The sequence below is a fragment of the Macaca thibetana genome, chromosome 4 (genome assembly GCF_024542745.1).
Source record: "Macaca thibetana thibetana isolate TM-01 chromosome 4, ASM2454274v1, whole genome shotgun sequence".
NCBI classification, from domain to species: domain Eukaryota; kingdom Metazoa; phylum Chordata; class Mammalia; order Primates; family Cercopithecidae; genus Macaca; species Macaca thibetana.
In genome coordinates, this window is record NC_065581.1 from 59,662,358 (window position 1) to 59,684,304 (window position 21,947).

Genomic DNA, 21,947 nt, shown 5'->3' on the forward strand with positions numbered 1-21,947 from the left:
AGATGCACAACATCTATTTCTCTATTAATCTCTTTTGAAATAAATTTTGTTGTGTATTTTCAAGGTACACAAAATTATATTATGGGATACATATACAAAGTAAAAAAAAAGTTACTAAAGTGAAGCAAATTAACATACTCATCTTCCGAATACTTGCCCATTGTTTTATTTGCTTTTGTAGGCAAAAGCAGTTAAATTCTACTCATTTAGCACGAATCACAAATACATGTCTATTAATTTTATTATAAAAATACAAGCCAAGAGGGACTAGGCAGAGCCGTGGAACCGCTGCCAGGTCGCTGTCGGTCCACGTAGCGCTGCCAGCGCGCTCAGCGTCCGCCGCCGCCATGGGAGTCAGGTGGAAACCATCTCCCCAGGAGATGGGCGCACCTTCCCGAAGCGTGGCCAGACCTGGGTGTTGCACTACACCGGGATGCTTGAAGATGGAAAGAAATTTGATTACCCCCGGGACAGAAACAAGCCCTTTAAGTTTATACTAGGCAAGCAGGAGGTGATCCGAGGCTGGGAAGAAGGGGTTGCCCAGATGAGTGTGGGTCAGAGAGCCAAAATGACTCTATCTCCAGATTATACCTATAGTGCCACTGGGCACCGAGGAATCATCCCACCCCATGCCACTCTCGTCTTCGATGCGGAGCTTCTAAAACTGGAATGGCAGGAATAGCCTCCTCCCTTAGCTCCCTGTTCTTGGATCTGCCATAGAGGGATCTGGTGCCTCCAGACGTGTGCACATGAATCCACATGGAGCTTATCCTGATGTTCCACTCCACTCTGTATAGACATCTGCCCTGACTGAATGTGTTCTGTCACTCAGCTTTGCTTCTGACACCTCCATTTCCTCTTCCCCTTTCTCCTCATATGTGTGTTTACCTAAACCATATGCCATAAACCTCAAGTTATTCATTTTATTTTGTTTTCATTTTGGGATGAAGATTCAGTTTCAGTCTTTGGATATAGGTTTCCAGTTAAGTACATGGTCAGGTATTAACAGCACAAGTGATAGGTTAACGTTAGAATAGGAATTGGTGTTGGGGGCCAGGGGTTGCAAGAATATTTTATTTTAATTTTTTAGATGAAATTTTTATCTATTATATATGAAACATTCTTGTTGCTGCGCTGCAAAGCCATAGCAGATTTGAGGCGCTGTTGAGGACTGAATTATTCTCCAAGTTGAGAGATGTCCTTGGGTTAAATTACAAGCCCTACCTAAAACTGAGGTGGGGATGGGGACAGCCTTTGCCTCCACCATTCCCACCCCACCCTCCCCTTAAACCCTCTGCCTTTGAAAGCAGATCATGTTCACTGCAATGCTGGACAATATAGGCATCAGTCCTTGGGCCGGCAGGGACCTCTGAAGCCTTCCTCGTGGCCTGGCTTATTTTTTTACTTTTTATTTTTTTTCATCCTGTGGTTTTTCTAATGGACTTTCAGGAATTTTGTAATCTTATAACTTTCCAAGCTCCACCACTTCCTAAATCTTAAGAACTTTAATTGACAGTTTCAATTGAAAGTGCTGTTTATAGACTTAACACCCAGTGAAAGCCCAGCCATCATGACAAATCCTTGAATCTTCTCTTAAGAAAATGATGCTGGTTATCACAGCTTCAGCTCTCCTGTTTTTTGAGCTTGGCTCCCTCTGCTGATCTCGAGTTTCCTGGCTTTTCCTCCCTCAGTGCCTTCTCACCCCTTTGCTGTCCTGTGTAGTGATTTGGTGAGAGAAATCATTGCTGCCCCTTCCCCCTCCGCACTATATATGAGTCTCAAGTTTTATTATTGCAATAAAAGTGCTTTATGCCGGCTTATCTAAAAAAAAATATATATATATATATATATATATATGTGTGTGTGTGTGTGTGTATATAGCCAAATAAGAAAAACTACTCGTTAAAATAATTTAATATTATAATATGACATATTTCCCCAAGTCAAATTATTAAATGTAAAGCGCCAAGGCTAGATAAATCAATCTTAAAGAGCATTTTTATAATTTTTATAAATTAAATTTTAAACTTCATTCAATTTCTTGTAGTATTCAACTACGTCAACAAATTCACTTGAAATTGGAGAGTAATTGAAACACAATCTATCCAAAAAAAGTCATGTAGTAAAGTCTTGAGAGGACCATTTCCCCAAGAATTCCCATAGTCATTTATTGCTCTTTGAGAGGACTGTGTCACCAACACATTAATTATTGATACAAACAGACAGCAGTTGTCAAGGGGAGAAATCGTTCTGAAAGAAAGCTGTGTAAAGGAATTCTTTCACCAGTGTGGTCCCCTGAAGGATAAATCACTTTTCTATTACAAAAGATTCAACTTTAAACCAATAAATACTGTTGTGTTCTGCTCAACAGCTCATAGTATTACACCACATCACACATTTTACAGCCCATAAATGTACATTGAATACAGCTCAAGTTTAGTGATCATTTAACTCTATCTCATTGATATTTTTCTAAGAAATGGACAATGAACAGCAGGAAAAAAATCACAACTTTTATAATAAAATATGGTGTGTTTTCCAAAGATTATTAAATACAGTAAGATATAGTTTGTTTTCAAAATATTATGATTTATTGTACTATAAAAACAAGAACAAGGTAGGTCAACTTTGATAAGTGAGTATAGTCTCCTCCTCAGAATTTCACTCTTTTTCTGTAGAAAAGCTCTAAAGTTCTCTTTTGTGTGACAATTAGATGAAATGAATATTCCTTTAAAAATAAATTAAAGGAGTTTGGCAGGCTATTCATAATTTAAAGAAATGGCAAATTTTCTCAAGCATGAATTGTTATTTGAGACTATTCCATAAAACTATTAGGTGTTATCATTTTTCACATTCTTCCACATTTAACATGAAAAAGTGATGCAAATATGTGGGCATGATCGGTCAAGTTAAAAATGTAACGGTGCACCAAAAATGAAGAGCCTGAAATTATAGTAACTGCACTAAAGATTTCCATCTCTAACAGAAGCATGACCTTGAACAATTCATGATTTTTCAGTTACCTCATCTATAAAATAAAAGTGTTATATATTCTGTGATTTCCAAGATTAGTCCCAGCCTAAACATTCCATAATTTTAAAAATTATAAGAGACACAGCATATATTTTGGCCGGGCGCGGTGGCTCACGCCTGTAATCCCAGCACTTTGGGAGGCCGAGGCGGGCGGATCACAAGGTCAGGAGATCGAGACCATCCTGGCTAACACTGTGAAACCCCGTCTCTACTAAAAATGCAAAAAATTAGCCGGGCAAGGCGGCGGGCGCCTGTAGTCCCAGCTACTCGGGAGGCTGAGGCAGGAGAATGGCGTGAACCCGGGAGGCGGAGCTTGCAGTGAGCCGAGATAGCGCCACTGCACTCCAGCCTGGGCGACTAAGCGAGACTCTGTCTCAAAAAAAAAAAAAAAAAAAAAAGACACAATAGTTTGCTGGTGATCTGTGGTCCACGGCAGTTAAGAATAAACAGTTTTATTGTTAGAGCATTTTGTTATACATTACAAAATTAAACTTCAGACAAAAATTTGACATCATAGAATATTCTTATTTCGGTATTCATCATTCTGAATCAAACACAGATCCAGTAATAATCAGCATAAAACCACTCATATAGGAACTTGAAGAGCCATCAAGACTTTAAATGCATTACATACCTTGTCAGTGTAATTTGATCAGAGACTATAGAACTACATTTTTATTTAGAGGCAGGTATTGAGTCTGTCATTGACTTTCCCATATCCAGAGATATAAATATGTTATTCCAAGAAACATCATCAAGTTATACCGTATTTAAATGTATGATTTAAGAAAAGAACCTTCTATTCAAGACTATAACTGGTTAATTGATCAAGTGAAAAAGGACATATTATTCTTTATACTCTAACATATTCCTACCTCATTTCACTACTATGCAAATTTTTCATGTACATTTCTAAGCCTGCCCAATTTAATATTCAAGAGAACATGATTATAAAGCAAATCTAATAAAGTTTATTTTAAAAACATATACCCATTTTAAACAGCTTTCTTGCAATAGTCAAGCTCAAAAACAAATTCCATGCCCAAAACATTTTATCTCAAAGATAAATTTTATGGTTTGCTGGGCTTTAACAATTTTATCCCTGTTTGAAATAATTATAGACAAAGCATCTAGTTAATTATATTTACTAAAGTTTATCATAGTAGAAGACAATTGGTAAACCAGAGCATTTATTTCTGTAATCGTTACTGTTAGGATAATTACATGGTCCTTGCTTCACATTCACTCTTCAGAAAGTTAATTATCAGCTTGAATCTTTGAGTTTACATTTTAGTTTCCTCCATTCATTTGACCAAAACAAAAAATCCCTCTTTTTACCCATTGAAATGTATGAATATAATTGATAAAACCATGCCACTGAATGCTATCTTTTATAATCAATGATCTACTAGTGAAAAATTAGTTTAAAGAAAGATGTAACATTAAGGATGATATTGTAATTATTTTATGAATAAACTTTGATTATAGAAGACTATAGGTTATAATCTAAGAGTCTAATAACCTAATTGATTTTCTTAGATATATTAATAATAATTCCCTTCGGATTTTCTAATGTTATATATTTAGTATCATTAACTCTACTCCGTTTTATAATAAGGAGATACATTTTAACATGAATCAAAGATAATCACGTGGGTATACATATTTGGACAAATTGATATATCATTTATATTTTGAATACATGATTAAAATATCTGATTATGCCTCCTACATTCACAGAACAAAAATGCTGTAGCCTTCAGTTTAAAATTACCCTCATCATTGCACTTTCAAAAGTTTTCCTTCCCCTCTGTCAATATCACGTGCTTGCATATACCTACATTATGAAGCTTCAAATATTTATTTTATAGAAGTCAATAAATAAAATATTTTATCATTTTTAAATCAATTCTATGAGAAAAAAGTATATATGGTAGTACCTTTGGATACTGCTTGACAGGAATCAGTACTCTTTCTGAGAGCTTTATGTTTTTGTTGCTGATGACATCAAGATACTTCTTTTCTTCATCTTCCTTTTTTCCATCAGAACCTTGAAATTTTTCAATTTCTGGAAGAAAATCACAAGAAGAAAACAAGTGAAATGAGGAAAAATGTTATAAATATGCTGAAAAATGCTATCATAAATAATATTAATATTACTCCTCTTCTCAGATAAGATTTTGATGAATATCGATAAAAGGCCTGAAACAGCATCTCGCTAACAGTTATGTGAATGCTGCTACTGTATGTAAGAGAAGCTCTATCAACTCAAACTAAAAAGTGATAATTGAAGATGTGACTGTGTCTTCTGTGAAAAAATTGATGAATTTAATTAATTTTAATATTTTCAAACAAAATTAAAAAGGTTATATATGTCCTTTGAATATTTAAACTATTTTAGCAAACTTAATTTTTTCTAGGAGCAATAAATAGAACAAAATACATTTTAAGGATATATGTTTTATTTTTACTCAGAATTATTCCTAAGAAAATAAAAATAATTAAAATGGTAATTATTTAATTAGCTAAAATAGGTAGTAAAGAGAAATTGCATGATATTTTACAAGGGGTTATGGAAAAGTCATATAAATGATTAAATCTATAAATGTTAACATTCTTATTCATCAACAAGACATTATCTATATAAGTGTTTAAGAAAAACATTAGAACATTACCAAATTTGATATTTTGGAGCATACTTATCCACTCCTTCATTTTTGAATTAATTTATTCCATAAAAAATGTTAAATCTCTACTAGGTATCAGAAATACAACAGAAAACAATAAAATGTCTGCTTTTATAGATTCTATATTCTAACGTGGAAAATGAACAGCGAGAAAATGAATATATGGGCACACATACAGTTATGGCTGGAGGCAAATAATAAACACAATATGCTGTTATAAATACAAAGGAGAGTCAAGCAGTGGCTATTACTTCAGATTTGAAGGGTGATATTTGATCAAAGTCCTGAATGACAGAGAAGAATAAGCCATGAGAAGACCGAGAAGAGCTTAACAGTCTGATGAAAAACAAGCTTTACTTGCTCTTGGAATAGTAAGAAGCAAGAAATCCTGTGTGGCAGAAGAACAGTGAATGTAGAAAAAAAGGCTTGATAGGTGATTATAGGAAAAATCATGTAAGCACTTCTAGGATACATGATGTTTTCTACTTTATATTGTGACTGCAATGGTAAGCCTCTGGACCACTTTGAAGAATAAAGGAAGGCAGTCACATTGTATTTTTATTTTTAAGGATAACATAGTATGTAATATGCAAAATCAATCACAGCAGAAGGCAAGCAAACAAGGAAACCAACTTACATTTGTCTAGTTGAGAAACGAGGCTGACAAGGTAGGAATGAGATGTTAAAAGACTGTGTAGTTACAACTAGAGTCATCTCATGCAATGCACTATGTAAAATAAATGTTTTGGAGAATTATTAAAAATTCATTTTAAAAATTTCCTTTTTTATATAGTTATTATTATGACCATGACATAATCAGTAAATATTTCTTTTTGTTCTTTGCTGTTGGTCAGTGTACTAAAATACTAACTAAAGATATGAATGTGACAGTGTTTTACTTTTGCTATGGATAGAACAAAAAATTCTATTTTTGTTATTTTGGAGTAGAGAAAAGGTGATGATAGTTATTAAGTATGAACATGTTTCATATAAATTTATTTATATTGCATTTTAAAACAATTATCTTTTAAAGGTCTGACTACTTCCAAAGGTAAGGGGAATATATATTTTATCTAATGGTTTTCTTCTTTGTTATTCTAGCTTTAACTAACATTTTTCCCCCAAATGTTTTCAAATGGCTTAAAGAAAACTTCCTAAAACATTCCAATTAGTAATATTTTTGCATACTATTTATTTGGGCTGTGTGGAATTTGAAACAATTATTTTGGAGTAATATTACATTACTTACCCAGGTAGTGCCTGAGTGAAATCTACACTGCATAATTTTTAAAAAGTCATTTATAATCATCTTATCAGTTATATGGTACAATTTCCCTAAAGACAAGTATCTTGAACTAAACTGAATTTTTTGAAAATAAGTTATATGTCTATAATTTCTACTTAGTATGATAACATCATATTCCTATGTTCTACATGGAAGTACTAACAAGTCACTTTAACTGACTCTTTAAACTGAAAATCACTTTATTCCAACTTTTCAATCCCTTATATAATTATTACAACCAGAACTATGATAACTGCAAAGAAAATCCATTCATCATGTCCTCTGATAGTAAGAATAAACTTTTGATCACTGCCCTGTGGGTACATGCACCTACATACCATAGCTTGCTGAGGTTAATTGTAATGTAGAACACATTGAAGAAGCTGACTCAATTCCTGATCTATAATACATATGGCTTCTCCCTTGGTACTTTTTCATAAAAATAAATTGAATTTGTCTGACATTATTTGCTATCCACAAAACTACTACCTTAGGCTCTTTTAGACATTTGCAATTTGATCAGGCCAGGATTAATTCTAATAACCTTTCCATCAAGAAACAGAGTTAAGTGAAATAGCATTTCCACTGCTATTTCTATTCAATTCTACAATTTTCTTTTGAAATTTTTTGGTATTATTTTACCCTCCTAATACTTAAAGGAAGTTATCTTGTCTTCTTTGGCATATCTCCATGACTAATAGCTCAATACTTGCATTTGTCAAATGCATAGTAACAAAATGGTATATGCCAAACTTGCCCGGGTTTAAAACCAAAGAAAGCTTCATCCATGTCTCTGCAAAAGGACATGAACTCATCATTTTTTTATGACTGCGTAGTAAACCATCATTCTCAGCAACTAACGTAAGAACATAAAACCAAACACCGCATGTTCCAGAGATCCAGAACAATGTGGGGATGCCCTGTCTTACAACTTCTATTCAACGTACTACTGGAAGACCTAACCAGAGCAACTGAGCAAGGGGAAAAAAAAGGCATCCAAATAAGAAAATAAAAAATAAAGCTATTTGTTTGCAGTTGACATGATCTGATATGTAGGAAACCCCTAAAGACTTCACGTAAAAACCATTGGAACTACTAAGTGAATTCAATAAAGTTGCAAAATATAAAATCAACATCCAAAAATCAGCTGCATTTCTATACACTAGCAACAAACTATCCAAAAAAGAAATTAAGAAAACAATCCTATTTATAAGAGTATCAGAAATAATAAAACACTTGGGAATAAACTTAGTTAAGCTGGTTCAAGACCTGTACACTGAAAACCAAAAGCATTGATGAAATAAATCAAAGACAAAAATAAATGAAAAGACACTTTATAGATTGGAAGAATTAATATTGTTAAAATGTCCATAATACCCCAATAACCTAAAGATTCAGTTCAATCTCTGTCAAAATCCCAATGGCATTTTTTATAAAAATAGAAGAAAAAATCTCCAAATTTATATAACATGATAAAAGAACTTCAAATGGCCAAAGTAATTTTGAGAAAATACACAACTGGAGGCATCACACTTCCCAATTTCAAAATACATTATAAAGTCATAGTAATCAAAACAGTATTATACTGGCATAAAAACAGAAATATAGGCTAGTGGAACATAATAGGGAGCCTAGAAATAAATCTATACATGAATGTTCAATTGTTCTTTGACTAAGGTTCCAAGAATGCACAAGGGAGAAAAGAAGTCTCTTCAATAAAGAGTGTTGAGAAAACTGGATGTTCACATGCCCAACAATAAAACTGAACCATTCTCTTACACTGCACAAAAAAATCAACTCAAAGTGAATTAAGTGAATTAAAGACTTAAACATAAGACCAGAAATTGTAAAACTCCTAGAAGAAAAAGTGGTAAATGCTTCTTGACATTGGTGTGGGGACTAATTTCTTAGCTATGACCACAAAAGCATAAGCAACAAAAGCAAAAATAGACAAGTGGGATTATATCAAACAAAAAGTTTCTAAATAGCAAAAGAAACAGTCAACAAAATGAAAATGTGACCTACAGAATGGAACAAAATATTTGAAAACCATATATCTGATAATAGAATGATATCCAAAATATATAAGGAACTCCCACAACTTAATAGCAAGAAACCAATAATGAATTCAAAATGGGCAAAGAACCTGAATAGGCATTTCTCCAAAGATGATATACAAATGGACAATAGCAATATGAAGAGATGCTGGACATCACTAATCATCAGAGAAATGGAAATCAAAGCAACAATGAATTATTACTTCACACCCGTTAGTATGGCTATTATTGAAAAAACAAACGTTGGCAAGGATGTGGATAAAAGGGAATCCTTGTACATTGTTGATGAAAATGCAAACTGGTGAATCCAGTAACTATGAAAAAACAGTATAGAGATTCCTGACCATATGACCTAGTTGTTATGGTCTGAAAGTTTGTGCCCCCCCAAAATTCACTTGTTCAAATCCTTACTCTAAGATGACAGTATTAAAAGGTTAGGCCTTTGGGAGGTGATTATTTCATAAGAATGGAACCCTCATGAATGAAATTCATGCTCCTAAAAAAGAGGCCTGAGGGAGAGCCCCCAACACAACTTCTACCATGGGAACACAGCTGGAAGGTAAGGAGACAACTACACGGCAGCATCCACAAAACAGAAATTGGGCCCCTACCCAGATACTGAATCTGCCAGCACCAAGATCTTGGACTTCCTAAACTTCAGAGCTATGACACATAAATGAGTAAGTTAAGGGAGCTCATTCACCCCTTCAACCATGTGAAGACACAAGAAGAAAGCATCATCTGTGAAGCAGGAAATAAGCCCCCACCAGAAACCAAACCTACCGGATCTTGGAATTTTCCAAGATTTTGGATTTTCTTGGATTTTCCAGCCTCTAGAATTGTGAGAAATAAATGTTTATTGTTTATAAGGCACTCCATTTATGGCATTTTATTATAGCAGCCCTAATAGACTAAGAGACCATAAATTTATACATGAGGAATCTAAAATAGTCGAACTCATAGAAGCAAGAAGTATGGTGATGACAGGGACTGAGAGAAGGAGGAAACAGGGAAGTGTTGGTTAAGAGATACAAAGTTTTAGCTATAAACAGTGAACATGTCCTAGAGACCTATTGTACAACATAGTGCCTATAGTTAACATTACTGTATTGTTGGCTTAAAAATTTGCTAAGAGGGTATATCTTGTATTAAGTGTTTTTATAACAAAAATAAATAAATGTAGTGGGAGTAAACTTTTTGAGGTGATAGGTATGACTATGGTATTGGTTGTGTTAATGGTTTCATAGGGGTATACTTCTCTCCAAATTCATCAAGCTGTATACATTATATATGTACAGCTTTTTGTATGTCAGCCATATCTCAATAAAGTGGAGGAAATTTTTGAAGGTTTTGTTTTTTGTTATTTTGTTTTGTTTTACAACAAAGGATTATAGAAAAATAGGAGATGCAATTGCCTGGACTGGCAAGTCGTACTATGTAATTCTTTTATATTAAGAATCGTTCTTCATTTTGCTGAAGCTTTTTAAAAAATATTTTTAATACCTCTCCTATATGTATAGTTTAGTATAGTCTATGACTTCAAAACTCAATGTCAATGTAAAGAATATTTTATATTCATTCTGAAAATATGAGTAATATTTCAGTGAAAGGAACGATTTGAATATATGAATCTCTACCTTGTCAAGTTACTTTCTTAACCCACATGATTTCTTTCCTGCAACAAAATTCATACTTCCTGAACCAGGTATACTAAGTATTTAACACTGGCTTCCCACACACTTCTAGTATTTATCTGACCTCAAAATAGAATTTGCTTAAGATATTAGAATCCTTAATAGCTATAAAATTAATGTGCTAGGACTGTGTCTGTATTTTGATGCTTAACACAAGTTATTTTGTTGTGATTATATTTCTTTTTACAATTGGCACGTTGTTGAGGCTCATATTTTTAAATATATATGACATAATTACATATGCAAAAACACAGAAATCACAATTATCTGTTTACATTTTAAGTTGGTTATTCAAGATGGATTTTAAAATTATATAATATTTTCCCCTAAAGTCAAAATTTATGTAAATTTAAATAAATTACTTGTTTTCCAGTCATTTCAAACACAACATAGAGCTATATAAAACTAAATATTAAATGATACTAAATATGTACTTCAAGGACCAATTATGTAGAACTGTTTATGCCTAATTTCTTTATAGAGGGTGAATTACATGGTCTTCCAGATATTTATATTTCTGAAATTAAAAATAAAGAGAAGAGACAAATTTACAATATGTGCAAACTAGAAGTTTCTAGTTCTATGGAAATTTTCAGAATCCAGATACATTTAATTATTGAGAAGGCTTCAAAAATAATCTTTCAATGCTACATAAAAGAACATTTGCATGCAAGATATAATTTTAGAATGTATTTAAATGAAGAACATGGAATTTGTCGGCGAAGAAAATATTTTTTGTTAATGAAATGAAAATGACCTTGAAATATAACAATAGGGTGGAATGCCAGTATTCAATGTTTTCGAATTTTTGGTCATCTATAATCAAAATTCAATGAGAAGTTGTAAAACACCTAACTTTTCTTTACGAATATTTTCAGAAGGAACTTTAACTATTTTACAAATTATACTTAACTACCTGGTAATTAAAACTCATTATAAACGGAACACGGACAACTTATATTTAAATAGTATCACCAAGTAAAGTTTATACTTTTTTCCACTCTGAAATTATACTTTTTTAGTTTCCAAGTAAAAATACATTTTGCTTTTTGTATTTGAATACAGAACTAAACCTTTAATAATTAGTGTTAATAGAATAGAATAATGCAACACAGAAGTATAATTTTCATCTTCCTTTTAGAAATTTTCACATGAAAATTTAGAGATTATGTATACTACAAGCTTCCATCACTTCAAAATCTAAGTCCAGAATAAAAGGGCAAATAGACTACAATTGTCATGAAATAAAAACCTAACATTAATCACAGAATACAGGGAAACGACTTTGCACAAATTTTATCTCTTTGATACTCACGAGAAAGATAGAAATTTTGAAATTTCAGTATCAAAAAATGGGTGAAGAAACATCAATGGTACTTTGCCATGAATATCTGCATTATAATCCTGTAGAATCAGTAACAATTATCCCACTTTCCAAATAAAGAAATAGGAGTTCAAAGAGCATATATAATACATATTATAAATACATAAAAGAGAGAAAAAGAATGTAAAAATTGAAGAGTCCTCAATGTAGTTTTACATTTAATAATGTGAACAAAAGTGATTAAAAAGAAGCCAATCTTTGCTTAAAAATACCATTTAGAAATTTGTCTTCATATAAAACATTTTTCCAGGGAGTGGGCAATTAAGGTTCATGTTTTGCCATAACTCCTTCTAGGAAGCTCAAAGCTAAGTCTGTCTTCAAATAGCTCTAACTTTCCTCAGATAAGGATTTATTGCATAATTCTTTTTCCTTTCATCAAATTTACAACTTATTTGTTTTATTCTGCAGGAATATTTTATTTTTATCTTGTACTTGCTTTTATGTAAGGTGCCTCAAATCCACCTCAGAAATAGGTAAGTGATTAAATGCCACTTTAAAATTATTATGCTGCATTAATAATATTAATCCAACAGGCCTTACTAATGCAAAATTTCTTTGACCTCCCTTTGTGGTTTTTGGAGTTCAATCTGGGTACTAAAATATCTTTGTCACCTGCTAGCTACATGATCTTAAGCAAGTTAGTTAGCCTCTGTTTACTTATCTTTTTAAAAGAAAGTAAATCTTTCAAATGATGTTATTATAACAATTAGCATTTTGTGCACTGCTCTCTGGCAATAATTATTGCATTGTTTTGATATGATCACATCTGTCTCCCTGTATTTTGTAATCTCTCAGCAGGAAGTTTATTTTACCCATCTTTATAGCGTTGGTTCTTAGGCCAAAGCAGAATAGGAAATTATACCCTAAACCTGTGTTTTACATCATACAAAAATAAAATGGGTAATTTCTCACAGAACAAACCTTAAATGATAACATGTTAACCTTAAATCTGAACTACGTTGCTAGCAAAACAGATGTCCTAAGTCATGGATCTCCCAGACCAACGGTCAGCAGGTCATAAAGTTTAGCGAATACTGGTCTAATTCCACAACCATTTAAGGGACGGAAAGTTGTTCTTGAATATCGAATCATATTTTCCTTTTTATTGAAGGCATAAGAGACTGTCAGATCCATTAATGACAAATCAGTGCTAAATAATTTTAAATATCTTCACAAGTAATTATTTTTGATTATTGAAGTAGAAATAGAGACATTAACTGCTAGACAATTTAAATATGATCCAAGCATTTATTTTCAATGATATTAATCATAAGATAGTTAACTGTTTTAATCACTACCCATTTATTTTAATGCGTTGAACTTACTAAAATTCTGAAACCATCTGATACCCCGATCCCCATTTCCTGTCTGCTTATCCAAATTATAACCACTTCAAGGTTTGGCTTACAGTTCCTCTCTCTCATGGAGTTGTACAGAGTAACTCAGAAATTTCACTCTCTATAAACTCTTATCACCTAATTCATATGTTAAATATTCAGGTTGTACTGTTTTGCTTTTAAGATAAGACCACAATCTAACACAGTGGCCTTGAACAAGTCACTTAAGTTTTCTGGGCTTCTGTTGTTCTTTCCCACCCATTCACCTTAATATGGGAATCAAATCTTATGAGGGGCATCCTAGTATCTTCTTAAGAATGCAGGCTTCCGGATACAGTATTGTATCTGCCACTTGTTAACTGTGTGACACTTGCCAACAAGATGATGACAGTTATTGCTTTCTAAGCATTTTCTATGTATTAGGCAATGATCAACTCCTGCACATATTCTAGTTCATTTACTTAGTTTACTTAAGTTTTCTGCATCACATTGCTTTGTTTAAAATGGGAATAATAGCCTCATAAAACTGTTGTAAGGATTAAGTGAGTCAAATTTTCAAAAGTACTTAGAATAGCATTTGGTACACAATAAGAGCATGACATATACTAGCTATTATCATTTTATTTACTTGCATTTGGGGGCTGGACACTAGACTTTACTGAATTTTTGTATCATTAAAACCAAACATCATGACAATCAATGTCATGTGTTTCACAAGCTTATACCTTGTCTTTAAGTAGACTGTTAATAAATGACGGTATACCCATGATTTACATTTGAATGTGTCCTTTATCAGACTAATATCATTATATAAATGCCAAGAATATCATACATATTCATTTAAATAAGAAATAGGACAAAATGAAGGAGAAAAATGCAGCTATGGTGATGATAAGAATAGGGTGTGGTATAAATTTTCTGAAACCATCATCAAAAAAATGTTGGAATCTTTTGGATAGTATTGTCGTCTAACATTAAGCAGTGCTACTTCACAAAAGGCAAGAGGTAAGATTTATTTATTTTTAACTGTGTTGAGACTCAGACATAAATTCTTAAATTTTAACGTTAAGAACTTTAATGGGTTTTTTTAAAAGAATAAAATATTTTATTGATACTCATTCCATATATATCTACATGTAGTTGTCCCATTTGGGTCCCTTTCTCTGAATGTATTCAGTGTTTTCAATTAGATCTTGCTAAGTGAAATACACATAGATCTCAACACAACAACAAAAAAAATTCAGGACACATATTTCTCCTTGCTAAGCAACCATAATCACATTACAAAAGCAGCAGATCTTACATTGATATTCCACTTTGTGTGTCAGAGTTCCACAGTCCATCATGCTGACAAAGACAACATCAAGTTGCCTTAAACTTGCACCTGGTGCAATGAATTGCTCAAGTGATTTGTATGCATTATATCATTCCATCTTCATATTAACCCACGACAATACACACAAATATTATGTACATTATACAAAAGGAAAACCTGCATATTAATTTCCCCAATTGTACAGCAAGGAAAGTAAGAGATCTGAATTATAAAGCACAGGTTCTGAACCATTATATCAATGATTCATATTCTTACTTATGTACTCTTTCATTCAATAATTATTTACTGAAAGCCTACTATGTCCCAGGCACCATCCCAGAAACTGAAAAATGTGGTGAAGCAAAATCTGTGCCTTATTCAATCTTATAGTCTAGTGAGGTAGAAAGTAAATGAATAGGTAAATTATAATGTAATTCAGAGAAGGATTTTTTAAAAGTTTTACTATGTAAGTTTATATACAAAATACTGAACATATTTTTATTATATTTTGATGACTTTTAACATATGCATACAGCCATGACACCGTCACTGCAACTAGTATACTAAATATATTCATCATTTCTAAAAATTTCCCTGTGTTCTTTTGTGTGTATGCTTCGGTTTGTTTTAATTTTGCGGGGGGAAGGGGAGTTGTTGGCTCTTTGTGTTAAGAATACTTAAGGTGAAATCTATCCTCTTAACATATTTTAAAGTACACAATACTGTATTGTTAACTATAAGTACTATGTTGCACAGCAGTATATTTGTCTATTTGCATTGCTGTAAAAGAATACCTGAGGCTGGGTAATTTATAAAGAAAAGAGGTTTACTTGGCTCATGATTGCACATGGTAGAAACACGGTGCCAGCATCTGCTTGGCTTTTGGCGAGACCCAGAAAGCTTGTGGTCATGGAGAAAAGGAAGGGGATCCAGAATGTCACATGGTGAGACAAGGAGCAAGAGAGAGAGGAGGAGGGACCAGTCCTCTTTAAACAACCAGCCCTCAGGTGAACTACCAGACCAAGAACTCACTCATGACCATGGAGATAGCACGAATCCATTCATGAGGGATCTGCCCTCATGACCCAAACACCTCCCACTAGGCTCCATGGCTCCACTTTCAACACTGGGGATTCTATTTCGAAATGAGACTGGGAGAGCACAAATATCCAAATCATATCAAGCAGGTCTCTAGAACTTACCATCTTGTATAATAAACACTATATCCATTGAGCAACAATTACTGATTTCTCCCTTGCTCCAGCCCCTGGTAATCACAATTCTATTCTCTGCTTCCATGTATTTGACTACTTTACATATCAGATGTAAGTGGAATCATGTAGTGATTGTCCTTCTGTGACACGTAGCATAATGTCCTCCAGGTCCATCCATGTTGTCACAAATGAAAATAAATGTTTTGAAAAACATGAAAGGGGGTAATGGCATATAAAATGGTGAGAAGTGAGTGATGTTTAGATAAGAATGATTAAAAATGGCCTGTTTAAGAAAGTCATCCTTGACCAGAGACATGAATTAAGTATGGGAAATAACTACATGAAGATCTGGGGTAGAATTTTCAAGGTAAATGAAACAGAAAGTGCAAGACATCTCAGGCTGGAAAGAATTTGGTACATTTAAGAAATTGCTAGAAGGGTGATGTGTTTAGTGTGGCATGAATGTGGGAGAAAGGGACAGAAAATCTACCATTTCTGAGAATAGGTCATTAGAAACACTGTGGTTCCCTTTTCACTCTTTCTCTTAGAACACATGTCTGTAGGCTGGGTGAGGTGGCTCACACCTGTAATCCTAGCACTTTGAGAGGCTGGGGAAGGTGGATCACTTGAGGTCAGGAGTTCAAAACCAGTGTGACCAACATGGTGAAACCCTGTCTCTACTGAAAATACAAAAGATTAGCCACGTATGGTGGCATGTGCCTGTAATCCCATCTACTCAGGGGGCTGAGGCAGGAGAATTGCTTGAACACGGGAGGCAGAGGTTGCAGTGAGCCAAGATTGTGCCACTGACCACTCCAGCCTGGGTGACAGAACAAGACTGTCTTCAAAAAACAAACAAACAAAAAAACAAAAATAAAAAAAAGGAACAAGAAAGAAACAGAACATGTGTCAGAGGGAAGGCAGGTACCATGTCTTGAGAACATTCAACCAGCCCTATGTAGAGGTCCATGTTGTGTAGAAGCCTTTTGCTAACAAGAATGTGAGGGAGACACCTTAGACATAAGTCCTCTCTCAACATTAAGGTTTTTCAGTGACCACCACTTCTTAAGAGACCCTGAGCCAGAACTGTGCATCCAGGCTTTTCAAAAATTCCTTACCTATGGAAACAGCCAGATAGTAAGCATTTGCCATTTTTAGCTCTTAGGTTTTGAGGTAATTTATTGTGCAACAATAACTAACATCATAAGACAGAAATTTTATTTTCTTTTAAGTACAATGGTAAAATTTTGAATAATTTTAGCACAGTTTTCATCTGATTTGAGTGGAGGCAGGAAGACCAGTTGTGAGGCAGTTGCACTAGACCAGGTGAGATATGCTGAAGGATATAGTGTTAGAGGTAAAGGTCTACAAATTGGTTGGATTGTTTTGAAGGTAGAGGTTTGCTGTAGATAGAATGGAAGTCTAAGAAAAAGGGGGGAAATCAGCAGTGACTCTCAGGTTTCTGGCTTGAGTAAGTAGGTGAGGAGTAGCAACATTTATAGATCTAAAAATGACTAGCAGAAGAACAGGCTTGGCTGGGAAAAATATAAGTTGTACTTTGGCTACATTCAGGTGAGACCTAATCAGAGATGTAGAATCAGGAGTTGGATAAGGAATTCTGGAGACTAAGGAAAAGATTGGGGTTTACATAAATGTTTGTGTCATTAGCATATGATTGATGCTCAAATTTATAGGAGTGGAATAGAGGAAGGAAGATCGCCAAGGACCGAGGCCAGTGATACTCTAATATGTAAAGCTCAGAAAGAGAATGAGAATCCAGCAAATGAAGTAAGAAGGGGCAATGAGTGCAAGAGGAAGAAAATCAGGAAAATGTAGATCACAAGATTCAAGTGCAGAAAGTATCTTAAGAAAAAGAAAGAAATCAACTGACTCATCCTATTGAGAAGTATAGTTAAATGAAAGCTGAGTTTTGACTATTGGCGTTGGCAAGGTGAAAGATGCCACGTATCTTTATAAGAATAATTTTAGACACTCATTAGAGTGGATTTATGAGAGAACAGGTGAAGAAGATGTGGCCACAGTATGAAGTTTCCCCCTACACCTCAGTAGGGCTACTCTGGTTCATTGCCTTCCTGAACCTTTTTCTAAATTCTTGAGACCATCAGTACTGCAGTTCCTTCAACCAGATAACATTTTCCCATTTCCTTTTACACTGGAACTAAATCCTTTTGTTGAGGTCATCTGCGCAAAGCACACTTCCCGTTGATTTCATCCACTTTCATAATACACATCTACCATCTTTCATCTTTTTAGACAATAAGCCCAAACTACCTTCCTGGGTTTTATACTTTTTTCAAATTTTACTCTATATTTCTACTCTAAAATGTTTAATACAAATAAAACTCAGTGCATCTCAAACTGTATTCTAAAACCTATTAGCTCGAAAACCTGTTCTTTCACTATCTTCTCTTTTACCACAAGCTTCCTAAGTCACCCAAGAACAACAAAACCAGAAATCTCAGCCATATGAACAAGAGTTACTCCCTGGTACTCCCCATTCTATATGCAGTAGTCAAGGAATCCTGTTGATTCCATCTCTGGAGCTTCTCTCACATGGAGCTTCTCCACTCAGATGCTCTCTCACTGCCTCAATTCACTTTCCCATCATTCTCACCTGAATAGGCAGGACCCCTTCAACCAGTTTCCCTGAAAATCCATGTAAAACTTGTCTTCCACATCCAAGCTGTCTTTCTAAAACACAGATCTGAGCATTCCACATTTCTCTCCTCTGTTGGAATATGGTATCTGAACTGTGTTTATTCCCTAGCTATACTAAGTATTCAAATCTTTGTTGAATGAATGAGTGTCACTACCCTGACATGTACCTGCTTCTCACTGTTGAAAGTTAAATTCTAATTTTTATCCGGTCACTAAAAATTGATCAACCATTCTAGTTGTGTCTCTCACCACTTTCTAGTCTTCTTTCTTGCCATCCTGAAACAGGCACAGTCTATCCTCGTACATACTCTGAGCAAACAATACTCTCAAAGTTCTTAGGCTTTTGCTGATGACCTTCCCTCCTTCCTCTAATGAGTGAAGGATTACTTCATCTCTAAGGCAGGCCCAGCTTTAATACTCATTTCACATGATTGCTCCATCCCACGTTTCCTCTAGCACTTTCTACTCTACATGCAACACTTTCGTCACTTTTTAATGTGCTATTTGCAAGTGTTTTCCTCATTAGACTATGACTTCCTTGAAGCCAAGGACCATATCACATCTATTATTTTTCACTCCCGGCACCCATTACAATAGATAATTTAAATTTAAACTCAGGTCCACCCATCAGCCTTCCCTCTGAATAAATCTTTCTAGAAGAATATCACTTGGTTTTTAACATGAAAACTTCATAAAACATATGCAGCTCTCAATACAATGATTTTTAGACTGCTGTTTACACAAGAAAACTTACATTTATTTCCACAAAACATGGTACTAAACTTTAAAATTCATATTTATATCCACAAAATGCAATACATTTTTAAAATCTGGATTGATTTTAATATCATGTATGCATCTTGGAAATCATAACAAAAGAGTGACATCTAAGAGAGGTGACATAAATTTAAAAAAATTTTTTTAGCAACCTTATTGATCAGTAATCAGAAAGTGACATTTTACGCATTTTAAAACCTAGCATAATCTCTTGTTACTTATATGTTAATGGTTAAGTATAATTTGGGTTATATTTTAGAAAACTGTTTGAAAGTTTTGGGTTGACATGCAATGCATTCTAATTTTTTCATGTAAAATATTAGAAAATAAGCTCTCAGAGAGCTTATTTTATTCAATAGATCTGATCAATCAGTAGATCTGATATTGATATAAAAAAGCAATAAATCTGATTTTTTAAATGAATTATTAATTGGGAACAACCTGTACTCAATACTAGGTTATTTCTGATTTTCTCACATCACATTCAAATTCAATTGCATTTATTTCCAGAGCATGAGTAGAATATATGTCCTATGTGTGTGCAAAAAAATAAGAGGCTTTACTGTTGCCAAAGGTATCTTGAGATCTACTATCTTAATGAAAAGAAAACAACATATTTAAAATCAGCAATTCAAGCTGCATTGGTTTGGTTCAAACGAAAAGACTTTTTTCCTGATCCTACTTTTACTGTGATAATTATATAAAATGACATTCACCATTTAAACTCAATTTACAGAAATGCTACAAGCAGATGTGCTTGAATTTGTATTAATTTATTTTCAAGATGTTCAGAAATCTAATTACATCAGGCATTCCTTGTGTTTAAAACTCAATTTTTCTGAATGTATAGAGGCAGGCCATTATTCATTAGAGGTAAAAATTCCAACTATGTCAATAGCAGGAGGTATTTAAATAGAACTGAATGTGACCTGCTTCACATACATCTTGCCCCAGGGCACAGTTTTGTCATGAAATAATTTCATTCACTCAGCACATGTTATAGAAAGCATCTTACTGTGTATAAATTATTGGGAAGTAGGTGATGCGACACTGTTTTAAACTGCTGGTTATCCAGTGACCATTCATGGCAAGTGTCACAATGAAACAGTCGTTACGTTTGTTGCACATACTACTCCTAATTTCTTACCTGTATATTTCAAGAAGCCAAACTTACATAAGGCAAATTGAGAAGTTTATTAAATACATTTCTAGTATTTATGAATGGCTTAAATATACATTGGAAGGCCATCTCCCTTAGCATCAATATTTTCACTGAATATAATAAATACTAATGCTATCAAATTGAAGAAATTAAGCGGTTCCCTTAAAATATATTTAAAATGAATATATATGTATTTACTGTGTATATCTATACATATATAGATATATACATACCTATATACATATATATTTGTATATGTTTTCCAGGGGATGAACACTTCACCAAAAATTGTTCCTCTGTTAAATTTAAGGTGTACCTGAAATCTTATATCATCCCTTTGTTTTAGGTATATAGGCCCCATTTTGTAACTGATTCTCTGCTTGGAGACAGTAAATGTAGGATAAAACATCCACAATTTTTGAAGTCAGACTAATCAAATATGTGTTCTAATTTTTATGGGCCTCAGAAATGTAAAAAGAACTCATATAAAATGATGAAACCACTTCCTAACTTGTTGGGTGGTTTTTGAAAACTAGGCCTAATATATATAATTTAAGGGCTTGATGTTTGTGGTGATTTTTAATCTCTAGGAAAAGATTATACATCCTTTCCCTTTAAACATATCCCCTTCACCCAACTCGAAAGGAGAAAGCTCCTCTAATGCATTATCTTGGGTAGATTCCTGGAAGTGGAGTAAGTCATACCGCAGCAATATGCTTAACATTTTGAAAAACTGCAAAATGTTTTCCAATGTTACTGTATCATTCTACAATCACATCAGTAATGTATGAGGATTCCAGGATCTCTGCATATTCACTGGCACTTCCTACTGCTATTGTCTGTCTTTATTTTAGCCATCCTAGCATGTACGCAATGGTATTTCATTGAGGATTTCATTTGCATTTCTTTAATAAAGAATGAGAATGAAGTTGAGCATATATTAACATGATCATTGTAAATTTGCTACTTTCTATAAAAAAATATACTCAAGTCAGCTGTCAATTTTTAAGTGAATTATGTGTAATTTTATTACTGAGTCATAAAAGTTCTTTACACTCTTGGATACAAGCCCCTTATCAGAAAACTAATTTGCAAATATTTTTTCCTATTCTGCATGTTTTCTTTTCACTTCCTTGATATCATTTGCACCCACAAAATTATAATTTTGATGTAGTTCAATTTATTAAGTTTTTTTCTTTGCCATTTAACTTTGGGGTCATATCTTAGAATCTTAGAAACCACTCCCTAACCCATAGTGGTAAACATACTTCTACGTTTTTTTCCAGGAGTTTTATAACTTCCATCCATATTGAGCAAAATTTT

General features: G+C 33.6%; 2 protein-coding genes across 12 annotated transcripts in view; one reads left to right on the forward strand and one right to left on the reverse strand.

Moving 5' to 3' along the window:
- FKBP1C (FKBP prolyl isomerase family member 1C) overlaps nt 1-1,429 on the forward strand; it is a 54,683-nt gene extending 53,254 nt beyond the window's left edge. Inside the window, 3 exon segments of the mRNA XM_050786642.1 lie at nt 263-310; nt 313-351; nt 354-1,429. Of these exon segments, the coding sequence (XP_050642599.1) occupies nt 263-310; nt 313-351; nt 354-682 (416 nt within the window). The 3' untranslated portion in view covers nt 683-1,429.
- Nucleotides 1-21,947, reverse strand: part of KHDRBS2 (KH RNA binding domain containing, signal transduction associated 2) — a 624,430-nt gene that overhangs the window by 519,426 nt on the left and 83,057 nt on the right. For all 11 annotated transcript variants that reach the window (XR_007725261.1, XR_007725259.1, XR_007725264.1 and 8 more), the window contains exon 2: nt 4,974-5,101. Coding sequence is in view for 2 of the 11 variants with exons in the window: in XM_050788994.1 (XP_050644951.1) it covers nt 4,974-5,101 (128 nt within the window). In the remaining 9 variants the exon portion in view is untranslated. The remainder of the gene's footprint in view (nt 1-4,973; nt 5,102-21,947) is intronic.